General features: G+C 49.2%; 2 protein-coding genes and 1 long non-coding RNA gene across 6 annotated transcripts; 1 reads left to right on the forward strand and 2 right to left on the reverse strand.

The window, feature by feature from the left end:
* Positions 1–22: 22 nt before the first annotated feature.
* On the reverse strand, positions 23–3,629 carry LOC122377405 (S-adenosylmethionine mitochondrial carrier protein-like). 2 transcript variants are annotated; one of them, XM_043357407.1, is made up of 8 exons: positions 3,460–3,629; positions 3,098–3,154; positions 2,461–2,617; positions 2,200–2,309; positions 1,615–1,788; positions 1,183–1,276; positions 734–872; positions 23–412 (listed from the first exon to the last, which is right to left on the reverse strand). In XM_043357407.1, the coding sequence occupies exons 2-8, from the start codon at positions 3,143–3,145 to the stop codon at positions 316–318; spliced, it is 819 nt and encodes a 272-aa protein (XP_043213342.1). In that variant the 5' UTR covers positions 3,146–3,154; positions 3,460–3,629; the 3' UTR covers positions 23–315. The 2 variants fall into 2 exon arrangements, with proteins under 2 accessions (XP_043213342.1, XP_043213343.1); XM_043357408.1 differs by having other exon boundaries at positions 3,447–3,579.
* Positions 3,630–4,676: 1,047 nt separating this feature from the next.
* On the reverse strand, positions 4,677–8,967 carry LOC122377404 (dual specificity protein kinase CLK2-like). Of its 3 annotated transcripts, XM_043357404.1 has the most exons (3): positions 8,018–8,246; positions 7,140–7,438; positions 4,677–6,833 (listed from the first exon to the last, which is right to left on the reverse strand). In XM_043357404.1, the coding sequence occupies exon 3, from the start codon at positions 6,768–6,770 to the stop codon at positions 5,454–5,456; it is 1,317 nt and encodes a 438-aa protein (XP_043213339.1). In that variant the 5' UTR covers positions 6,771–6,833; positions 7,140–7,438; positions 8,018–8,246; the 3' UTR covers positions 4,677–5,453. The 3 variants fall into 3 exon arrangements, with proteins under 3 accessions (XP_043213339.1, XP_043213340.1, XP_043213338.1); XM_043357405.1 differs by lacking the exons at positions 7,140–7,438; positions 8,018–8,246 and adding an exon at positions 8,941–8,967; XM_043357403.1 differs by lacking the exon at positions 7,140–7,438 and having other exon boundaries at positions 8,018–8,330.
* Positions 8,600–11,191, forward strand: LOC122377407. The gene is made up of 2 exons (XR_006255858.1): positions 8,600–8,730; positions 10,674–11,191. It is a non-coding gene; the product is annotated as an uncharacterized LOC122377407 (long non-coding RNA).
* Positions 11,192–11,347: the final 156 nt, after the last annotated feature.

Here is an 11,347-nt window from a genome sequence, read left to right on the forward strand (position 1 = left end):
GGTAGCATCAAATACCAAGGACAAGAAGTTCGTATTTGATTTGCTTATGGTCGCTGCCTTGCACGTGACTGACACAACACTGTAGAACATCGTAAGCGTATCGCACTGCTGACCATTGTGATGACAGGCAAATGAACACAATATCGCTGCGACAAAAACACGCAGATAAGTCTATGATCACAAAATGCTAAACCCAGCAAATCTGCTGGATCACTGAGCAGCTACACAAGTCCACAAATGACTCAGCTGCATTGCACTGGTTTAACGACCGGTGGAGGGGCCGACAAGACTAGCCTAAAACGAGGCTGCGGGTGGTCAGCTGATTAGGCGCATCACAAGCGAGTACGAGCCGAAGAACACTGATCCACCTGTAGAGATCCACAAGACGCGGGGCACTACACCAGCGAACAGCCTGCCAACAAACCAGACAAAACGGTTAGCAATGGCAGGGATTGTTGAACGAGATATTGATTGGTAAATATTGTGGAGAGCATTGTGGAAATAAGTTCCGATTCTAAGTTACAACTTACAAGTAAGTGGACTATGAGTTGGTTTAGTGAACAACGCACGCGAGTTCAAGGTCGATAACCGGTGCCAATTCCGGGCGCCCTTGAAACTCGATGTCAGCGAGTGTTTGGGGGCTTTTTTGCTTAGATCTGTGAACGGTGGGTTCCAAGACAGCCTGCCGGCCTACAATTATAGCTCTGGAATCACGGGGACTTGGTTCACTCACCCGGCGAGGCCGTTCTCCTGTCGGATGATGCGCAGCGCGGCCACCAGGCCCCCGGACGCCAGCTGGCTGTGCCGGTCGGCCAGCATGATGCGCGTCTTGGCCACGTCCAGTGGGGTGGTGATGGCCGCCGACACGCCGCCTGCCGCACCACGGCACACGCTCAGTAACTGGCACAACACGGTTCAATAATCTCGGATCCAGCCCGGTAGCTGACAAGTTATGTCTTTAAATAGGAGGGGAGAAGGCTAAACGAAACAATCTAAATACAATATAACAAATATCAAGTTAAAATCGGTTTGATTGACCATTAGAGAAAGACGTGAAATCTCCGAGTTTTCATTGAAAATATGCATATAAGAACGTACTAGACGTATTGTGTTCAGTACGATACTTTCGGCTCAATCCAGACCCCGGTCTATTGTCCTTCCCTTAGTAACCTGTCGTCCTACCTGCCACGCCGCCGCAGAGTCCCGACTGCCAGGGCTCCACGGGCCGGCCGCGCTGCCTTCCCCAAGCCGCCTTCAGCGCCTCCCAGAGCGGCAGCTGCCGGAGGTCCGACGGACAGACCGGTCAGACGATGACACCGAAGTGACCGAACAGCCAGCGGCAGCCAGATACTGACAGCACATTACTGTACCAGACTGTAACCGTCGGCATACTCAAAGGAATATCAATCGATCCAGGCTTCTTCAGGGATGTTTTTTAAAGACCTCCCCCAACCTCCTGCGACACAATGAAGAAGAACGGAATGCGATCTCCACATCGTCACTCCAAGTGTGAAGTGATACGTTTAACCTCGATAGATTATGTTCCAACACACTGTGAATTATAGTACCCGGGCCCTGACAAGAAGGCCTATACAAAACGCCAACCGTGCTTACCTGCAATATCGCGAAGGGCACCTCCCGCAGCACGGTGGTGAGGAAGCCGCGGTACATTCCTGCGAAGCCTTCCTCGGCCAGCGTGGTGGTGATGATGTGGCGAGCAGAGACGTCGGGACGCGCCTGGCGCCGCTGCTTCACCACCTCAACGGGCACGCGCACAACGGCGGCTACCTGAAAGGGACGGGATACAAGAGCTGGGGTCAGGTATAACACACATCAAAGTTCAGGGATAGAACACAGGCTACTAAAAGAACACAACACCAGGCAGCTCAGCAATACAACTTAAGGTTGACCTTGCCTATGGAATAATCAGCCACTTTGCTATTAATTGTGTACTAAGCTGGGGCAGATCGGCTGAGCACCACAACCGTTGTGCTGCTCAGCCGATCTGCCCCAGATTAGTACACAATTAATAGTAAAGTGGCTAATTATTCCATAGGCAAGGAATCTGTTAGCTGTTAGTTACTGGTAGCGATTGCTGAGTAAAAACCCACCGACGTAACCCACTACTCTTACCGCAGGCCGCAGCCCGACTGTACGAGCGCACGTAGTGTGAGTTGATTGTGCGCGCGAGGACGTTACCGTTTCGCCGGCAGCGGCGGCGGCTCCCTGTGCTGCCGGCAGCCAGCCCGGTGACAACCGTTCCGAGGCACGCCGCGCCAGCCCGTCATAGGTGATGAAGAACAGCGCCGCTGCAGATGAAAGACAAACCAGTATCATGTAGACATTAGTCGGTGATAATCGTCACAGGGCACAGCTTGTCGTCGGTGATTATTGTAAACGACCAGAAATCGCTTCCTTTTTTTTACTCAAGTCTTACAGCGGAGTGTGCTGGCTGCTCACCGGTCGGTATGGATCCGGTGGCGGCAGCGCCCACTCCTGAGTAGAGGCCACGGAGACCGCCAGAGCGCATCAGACCCTCTGCTGACTGCAGCCGGGTCTTCAGTGTGTCCAGCGGGAACAGTGACACATCCACAGTCAGACCAGCTGCACCGCCCGCCTGTCAACCATAGCACACACCGGGCCCGAGGGTCAAACGGAGCACCGTGCCCTGCACACAAGCACAGCAAACTCACCCAATTCCTTTGATGACAAATATGGAGAGGGCAGGGAAATGGAAGGGAGGCAGAGAAAGGGAGGGAGGGAGAGGGAGAAAGAGAGAGAGAGAGAGAGAGAGAGAGAGAGAGAGGGAGAGGGAGAGAGAGAGAGAGAGGGAGAGAGAGAGAGAGAGAGGGAGAGGGAGAGGGAGGGGAGAGGGAGAGGGAGGGAGGGAGGGAGGGAGAGAGGGAGAGGGAGGGAGGGAGGGAGAGAGAGGGAGAGGGAGGGAGGGAGGGAGAGGGAGAGGGAGAGGGAGAGAGAGAGAGAGAGAGAGAGAGAGAGAGAGAGAGAGAGAGAGAGAGAGAGAGAGAGAGAGAGGATGGAGAGTTGCATTTTTGCCATATTATCAAGACCATAACAGCTGAGACAACTTAGTACTTACAATGAATGAATGAAGAAGTGATGGAGAAGATGATTCACTTGAAGACATGATGTAAAACTGGAAAAATAATAATGTTGTCAGACAAGCCACCAGTTGGTGACAGTGATACAAATAATATTAAATCATTCAGTTCTTAGAAAAAAGTGCATATGGTAAAATGGAACATGTAACTGTAAGTTGAGCCAAAATGATCACTTGAATGCATTCTTATGAGTAAATTGCAAGAAAAAGTTTGATGAGCTTGTTTTGGCATCAACAGCATGCACTTACATAACAACACACTTCACAGAAACAGACACAAACCGCAAGAGAAAATGTTACAGCAGATACCAATGTTCTAAAAACATACTTTCAATGCTTACTAGAAAAAGCCTAACTATGGGTCGTGTCACATTGAAATTATAAGGGCATTTAAAAAAGAGGTAATAAGATTGATAAAAACATAAACTGAACCTCTAGGTTCTCTATATTGATAAGTGACTGCGGGCGCCGGCATCGGGGGAGCCTGCGTTTGAAACGTCGCAATATCGCCATTTTTGAACCGGAGTTTGCTGCCAACTTACCCAGGAATTTTGCTGCCAACCCAACCAAGAATCCCGGCATAAAGGTAACTGACTGGAGTGACCACTGACCATATCCATAGATAGAGCTTTAGTGCCCTGGAGGCGGGCTGGATAGAGCATGATAGGGTGACCACCGTTCAGTCTTTACTGGTCTTTACCTCAGGACAGTCAAATCGTGGTCAAGTCTCTCTCCTCCACGCCCAAGCCCCCTGGCCCTGATCCGGACTGGACGGGCAACTTTATCCCATACGGGCAGCTCCATCGGAGGACACCAATAGTCGGGTGCAGTGATTGCTGGAGGGGGGGGGGGAGACTCTGGGCAGTGGGCGGCCTGTCCAACTGTATGGGCTCTGCCCCGGTGTCTCACTGGGGTGCCTGGCCAGACCAACGTCTCTCCGAACTCCTATCATCTTTTCGACTCTGAAATGGTCAGGGTCACGTCAGACCGAAATGCCTAGCCCAATAAAACTAAAAACAAAGCCGAGTCATCTTGTACATATTCTAACTCACGCTCCCCTTCCGGGGTGGTGGTTACTGGTTACCCCACCTGACAACCGGTGGTTGAGGTCGGCTCCGTTTCAGGACCCATTATCCTCTCCGGGTGACCGTTTGGGAGGCGGGCGGACTGTCCCAACGGAGCAATCCGGTACCTCCGGGACGGTCTCGTCTTCGCGGAGCACTGTCGGGTCTCCCGCACAGCCCGATGTCTACGCCCTATTCTATCATCCCAATTCCCATAGCCTCTGCAATGACCTTTTCAGGCCGAAAGAGCTCGCTCCCAACAGGGTCCCAACAAAAACGAACTAACGAGCAATCTTGCCTGATCACCAAGCTATAGATCAAGAAGCAGTCTCGTCTCGGGAGGAGGCTGCTTCTTGGCAGACATCGCCATTGTCCGCGTGACGCGTTTTATGGTGGAATAGCTTAGATCATCCTGGTCTAAGGCAAGGCCCTAAAAATCTAAGGCAAGACCTTATGAGAGGTCTTAGGCACATTTAGCATTATCTTTCCTAACATTGTATGCCTACGCAAGAAAATTTATTTGACCATACACATACACAATTGACCGTACGCGTGCGAGCGCAAGGAAAGAGAAACTCGCTTCTAGTCGACTCAGAGAGCGTCAACGATAAAATGTCGATGATCGGGGGGTGAGCTGCCCACCAGGCCGGACCCCATCCGAATGCGGGTGATATGAGTCGAGCAATCAAGCCAAACAGAGCGTTATGACAGCGGTCCACGGCTGGCAGTAAGTTGTGACGGTGACGTCACAACCTCACGTAAGTACCACACGGCAGCGCTGCGCAGCAATGACAAATAAGTTATACGCTCACCACGACAGAAATGAAGAACTCATGAGCCTCCGAGCGAACCCTTGCCCGGGAAAGTGTAGCTCAACTCGCAGTGGCTTATCTAGTCACATGAATCGGAACACCATTGAAAATACAATACAGAAACAACGATCTCCCACAGTTGCTATCACCGAACGTCTTACTTACTCAAAGCGCGGACGCCTCTAAACCTTTTTACGTCTAACTACAGTTCATTCATTCCCCGTAATACGCACAAAGGTTCTAGCGTCGAGCATGGCGCGAGACAGACGTTAGCAGCACTTGATTCCAAACAGGGAACACCATTCACACCTAGTGCTCCACACCAGCGATATCATGTCAAGCTCGAACACCGGTCGAGGATCGCGTGTCTACACTGCTGGTCCGGAGCCGACCGGACACCAATGTCAACGCCGAACACCGCTGGCCAGCCGGGCCGGTTCTGTGTGCGCCGCGCCGCCGTTACCGGGACAGACTGTACGTGCGCTCCTTCTCCGCCACCGGCGCCGCGGGCGGGTCGACAGAGCTAAAGAACGGCATCTGGATGAGCTGGGCGAGCGTGGGCCGCCGCGCCGGGTCGTACTCCAGCGAGGCCTCCACCACGTCCAGCAGCTCGCGGTGCTCGGCCTCGTCGGAGCGCGCGAAACGGCGCAGCGGTCGGCAGTTGTCGCGCACATAGCGGGCGGACGAGGACTTCTCGCTCCAGACCAGCTTCCCGCGGTAGAAGTACTTTGTCTTGGTGCGCTCAACCATGCGAGCTGGCAGCGGGCCCAGGATGCGCTCCATCATGGCCAGGTGCTCGCGGTTGTCGTGCGTCTGGAACAGGGCGTAGCCCAGGTACAGCTCGATCAAGATGCAGCCAATGCTCCAGACGTCGCACGGCTGCGCCCAGCCCAGCTCCAGGATCACCTCAGGGGCGCGGTAGTGGCGCGTCGAGACCACCGTCGAGTGGTGCTCGTGGTCGAACGTGGCACTGCCGAAGTCGATCAGCTTGATATCGGGGTTCTTTACCCGGCGCACGTCGCGTTTCCGTCGCGAGTCGTACTCTATGTCATAGTCAGAGTTGACGAATAGGATATTCTCTGGCTTTAGGTCAGTATGTGTCAGCTTGTTCTCGTGCAGAAAGCGAACCGCTTGAATCAGCTGGTAGCCCATGTGTCGCACATGCGGCATCGGGTACGGCTGGTAGTTGTTATCCTTGAGAAATTCAAACACGCTGAGACCGAGCATCTCAAACGAGATGCACATGTGACCATGGTAGTCGAACCAGTCCAGCATCTGGACGCAGAGGTGGCGGCCCGCCGAGCCCTTATAGGCGAGCCTCTCCAGAACATTGATCTCCAGTTTGGCAGCTTCACGATACTTGTCAATGTTCTTGATAATCTTGAGCGCGCTGACGCGGTCCCTCTGCGAGTCGCGTACCTGCACCACCTTTCCGAACGTGCCCTCGCCGAGCGTGCTGAGGATGCGGTAGCGGCCCTGCAGCAGGTCGCCGACCCGGTACACCAGGTGGCCGTCCGAGTCGTCCACCACGGACGGCGAGCGGGTCGGCTCGCGGCGTCGGTGCGGCCGGCGGCGCAGCGACGACGACGAGCGGCGCTGCCGGCGCGAGGAGCGCAGCCGGTGCCGGCGCGGCGGGCTCGGCCGCCGGCTGCGGCTCCGCTCGGCGCGGTGACGGTACGACTCCGGCTGACGGTGCCGGTGACGCGAGCGGGACCGTGACCGGCTGCGAGATTCATAGAGCCGCTCGGGCGAGTCGCGGCGGCGGGTTCTCGGCATGTTGCGGCACCTTAGGACGTGTACCGCCCACCAGATCAGGTCCAGCGCGGATCACTCACACACCTGCCAACAGTGCCATTACAACAACAATGAAATGATGGCTAGAATGACATGTCCGAAAAAACTTTTGACGCAGGTAGAGGCAATGTAACTAAGCAAAAACATCAAAGGAAAGGCGGATGGCGATTAGGAAGTAAGTGTTCCATGCAGCCTCCAAAATTAATAAAATGTCATTTTGCACAGAAAATAAAAAAGCATTCATTCTAAAAATGTTCAATTTTAACTACATGGTAACACATAATGAAGATAGTTCAAATTTTTGGAATACGATTTGTTTTTAGCATTCAGCATACCAGTGCCCCAAATCACCTGTTGGGATGTGCCAATGCAGCTATGTGGTTTTTCCATGGAATCACTCTACAATGAGAATCACTTGCATAATGCTTAAGTTGTAGCCAAACCAATCAACTGTTAAAATACATTTTATCCATAGATACATAAATACATCAGATATAAGTATACTGAAATGGTGTCAAAACTTCAACAGCTTAAAATTCACCAACTAATTACTAAAGCATATACTCATGAAAAAAATGTTTTTTCTCTATAATCCTGGTCAACATGAAGACTAGCATTATGTTTAGTATGCTACAAATGACTTTTGTGAGCTGAAAAGAGAAGCACTGGTGAAGATAGCCAATAAAATGGCAACTAGCATACAAAGAAAAGGTGAAGAATATGTGTAACTCCTTTTCTCCTGCTCCTATACCATTTCACATATGAGTATAAGGCAATATGAACAGGACATCAGCATATGCTGAGCACCAAACACTTGTGAAAGCTAGGGATTCACTATTCCATTTCCAATGCCTACTACTGAAGAATCTGAGGTGATAAACTGATAAGTCCCAGTCTCCAACTCTGGAATCAGAAACCAGAAGGTTTCAGACTTCTAAGATAAAAACCACTTGGCTGGGTAGTCTGCTCATAAGACACCATTTCAGAACTTCTTAAGCCAGTAAAACAGCATACTTGGGTATATCATACATCAACAAACATTCAAAATTGCTTCGAGAACTTGAAAAGTGTGACAATTTGAATGGCTTTGTTGATCAATCATCAATCTAAAATTCAGGAGTCAAAGCTAAAAGCTTACAGACTTAACTTTCTCAACACTTCGATAAAATGACTGAATGATTTGGTGGAGCCACCATGGCAAAACAAACAAGAAATTGGCATTTACTTACTCCAACCACTGTAACCGTTTCGAAAAACGGAAGGCAGTCTTTTCTGATTCTTAGACAAGAGGTGGACGATATCATGCCAGTGAAAGTCGATTGACACGACATAAGCTGCAAAGGCTTTTGCTGCAGTGATGGCTGGAATATGATCGATTTATCGAAGAAATTACGCCCAGAATAGATCTAACTCTATCAAATTTTTCGTCGCCACCAAAAAGAATATAAATGCCCACATGCTTCACATTTGTCAAAGTCAAGGTCTGGTGAAACACGTTTGTGAAACAGCGTTCACTGAAGCTGCGTAATGCTGCATGAGCATATGCAGCATCACTGCAGCATAATGTCAATTTCGAAAAATGCGTGGGCGTGCACGCATGATGATAACAGTACTGCATGATTTTTAGAAAAAAAGCGATCACAGGGCACTGAAGATTGACTATTTGTACAAAATTTGACAAGAATCAAATTCTAAGGAACCTATCAAGAAAAACCTTCAGACACCTAAAATATGGAAGCATCATTCTGCGCCATCAATGGAGTGTGTGATACGTACGAAAATTTTGTTTTCGGCATGACTGCGCTCCACTCACTGCTCTCCCAGCAAAGGCAAGAATGACAATGATGAATTAATATTTTATTTATTTTTTAGTTTAACCCACCTGTACTGTGAACGAGGCAAGTTTTAGGTTCAGATCACCAATCATAAATTACAATAAAGAGTAAGTGGGGAGCGTCCCTAGCTCGGGAAAGTTGACGAAGTTCCCTGCTTCTTTGTTAGGTACCCCTACACTTCTAATTGTAATGTAAAATAATTCTGATTCAGCTACAAGCTTAAACCATGGATCTAAAACTTTGTTAAAGTGACCATCCCACCTTAATATTAGTTTTGGGTTGAGATAGTAAAAATGTGGTCCCTGGCTTACACTTACCGGTTTGAGCACTCACAACATCGAGAAATGCCTCAAATTGAAAATATCTAATTTCAAAGTTGCAGCACTTTGATTCAGAGGGGCTAATGCATTAGAATGCCCCTCTGAATGTGTGACATCAGCGCAGATCTAACGATTTTAAATCTTTTACTAAAATGTTTGGTAGGTAGCATGTGCGGTGGTATATGCTGCTTTGCGCACAAGTGCCGCACTTTCAACTGCCAAATTGTTGCTTCCAAATAAGTTGCTAGGAACAGTGCAGATCCTAAAAAGTAAACAAAAGTAAAAGTATAATATCTTGAAAACTGGTTAATATTTTTCGGTGAATCTTGGTAGATATTAGTTTTTGCTCTTTCTTAACACGCGCACTGCAGGGGGGGGTTGTTTTCAACCCCCCCCTGTGGTTTTTCGCAGATCGCAAGAAAACGGCGGCGCGCAGCGCCGCCAAATTTTGCATACCTGTTCTCCCAACTGTTGCGCACCTTGAGTGAAAATTTTGACCCCAGGTGACCTATGGTCAGGTCACCAGGTCAGGTCAAGTGACCCTACCTCAGAACGTAAATTTCGAAGTTTGCAATCCCACCAAGCCCACAGTTGTTGAGATAGGATCTTGAAACCCGCAGGAAGTAGTAAGGGCATCACGAGCTACAATTTGTATATCTCGGAATTTTTATATCGATGACCTAAGGTCAGGTCATTTTTGCGACCGGCCCATTATAAGTCAATGGGAGAAATTTCAACTTACTCTGAATGCCATCCTATGACTTCAATATGCTCAGGATCATAGTATTACAGGTCCCTGTTGGTGATTTCGCCGAAGTATATCACTTGTGACCTTTGGAAGGTGACCTCCAGGTCATCTGAGGTCACCTGAGGTCACCAACGGTTTTTCTTCAATAACTTGAGATTGAATAGAGATAGAGACTCCGTTCGACGTTTATCGTGTTTGTCTCGTCAATGCGGATCGAATGATATGCAACATGACCTATTTCGGTCAGGTCATGACCTTGACCTGAGGTCAAATTTTCAACTTGACCTTTCGAGGTCATATTATATATCATTCGATGCGCCTTGACGAGCTAAGAACGATGGCGTTCGAATCAACTCTCTATCTCTTCTGTGTAACGAGTTATTCAAGAAAAACTACCGCGAAATTCCCGTTGTGAAAATCGTAACATTTTGTCTTCGGTGACCTCTGGTGACCTCGTTTTTGACCTAGGACAAAAATGACCTTTGTATTTCCTCTAGATAACATCCCGACCTATCCAACGCCGTTTACCGCTTGTCGCTACGTTGCGCCGTTTTCGAGATCTCAGGGGGGGTTGTTTTCAACCCCCCCCCCCTGCATTTCGTGTTCGGCTCAGACCCGCTGCAGTGCGCGTGTTAACTGAGGGCCATCACTTTCATGCCAATTCATTAACGTTTTTGAAGGTGGGAGGGTCCCTTAAGTGCTGTTGATTTGCAAGCATAAGTTAATGTGCTTCTTGCAGCATTTGATAAGGTTTTTGTAGGTCCAAAGTTGATGAACCAAATTTAGTTCAAAGAACATCTTTAATTTATTTAGTGATTGAAGTCTGAAGCCTTGTTGAATTCAAAATATATGTTTAAACAATTAAAACTAAAGCTTAAAGCCCTACATTAAACCTTTTGTAGAATTTTGGGGGCAAAAGATGACAAACTCTGTAAAATATAGCTTTTTTATTCCTATGCATGACATGATTTCTTGCCTGCAGGTTGGCAATGACATCTGGCTTCTACAGTTATGCCAAGCTGGCAAAGAATGCCACTGAATATGCTCGAAGGATGAATCGACTGAGCAGCCGCATTTTTGGCGAGATGGTGCCTACAGCTAACTCCCAAAGGTCAATCAAAGTTATGCAGCTGCTTTCTGAACAGCCACGGTACAAAGATCCTCAACTTGTGGACTACTATCCTCGCTTTCGCGAGACCTACTATCTAATGCTCCATCTGCGAGAACTGGGCCTGTACCGTGACGAGCATTGGGACTTCAGTGACGAGATGAAGCGACTGCGTCGGTTGCGTGGCAAGGGACCACCGCCCAAGGGACAAGGAAAGCGGGCTTCCAGGTAGCGGTGATACGCTTGATGTAAACTTTTGCATCTCAGATGCGAGTGCTTGTTTGTAACATAAATGTCTTGTGCGTATGGATGCTCGGTAAATGTATGCAACCTTTGGTTGTCTTAGCTAATACAATGATTTTTTTTTTGTCCAAGAAGCGGGAACATTTGCATCAGTTGTTTTTATCGCATTAAAATGCGTCGTTACCCGGTTCCGACTTACGGTAGCTCGGTCCGGTGACGTGAACCGGTGCCAGCGGGACTTGATTGGGATGGGTCGAGAGCGGGACTCGGGCTGGCAGATGGAGTCCATCGCTAAGCGAGCCGCG

This window comes from Amphibalanus amphitrite, unplaced genomic scaffold, assembly GCF_019059575.1.
Source record: "Amphibalanus amphitrite isolate SeventyFive unplaced genomic scaffold, NRLGWU_Aamphi_draft 000044F_arrow, whole genome shotgun sequence".
Classification (NCBI taxonomy): Eukaryota; Metazoa; Arthropoda; class Thecostraca; order Balanomorpha; family Balanidae; genus Amphibalanus; species Amphibalanus amphitrite.

Bases quoted from the DNA above. Each gene is read 5' to 3' on its own strand.
- LOC122377405 (XM_043357407.1), bottom strand. From the start codon at position 3,145: ATGTCTTCAAGTGAATCATCTTCTCCATCACTTCTTCATTCATTCATT. The intron at 2,310-2,460 runs GTGAGCAGCCAG...TTTCATCTGCAG, and splicing joins CACCGGATCCATACCGACCG to CGGCGCTGTTCTTCATCACC. The intron at 873-1,182 runs GTAGGACGACAG...GTGGTGCGGCAG, and splicing joins ACTCTGCGGCGGCGTGGCAG to GCGGCGTGTCGGCGGCCATC.
- LOC122377404 (XM_043357405.1), bottom strand. From the start codon at position 6,770: ATGCCGAGAACCCGCCGCCGCGACTCGCCCGAGCGGCTCTATGAATCT.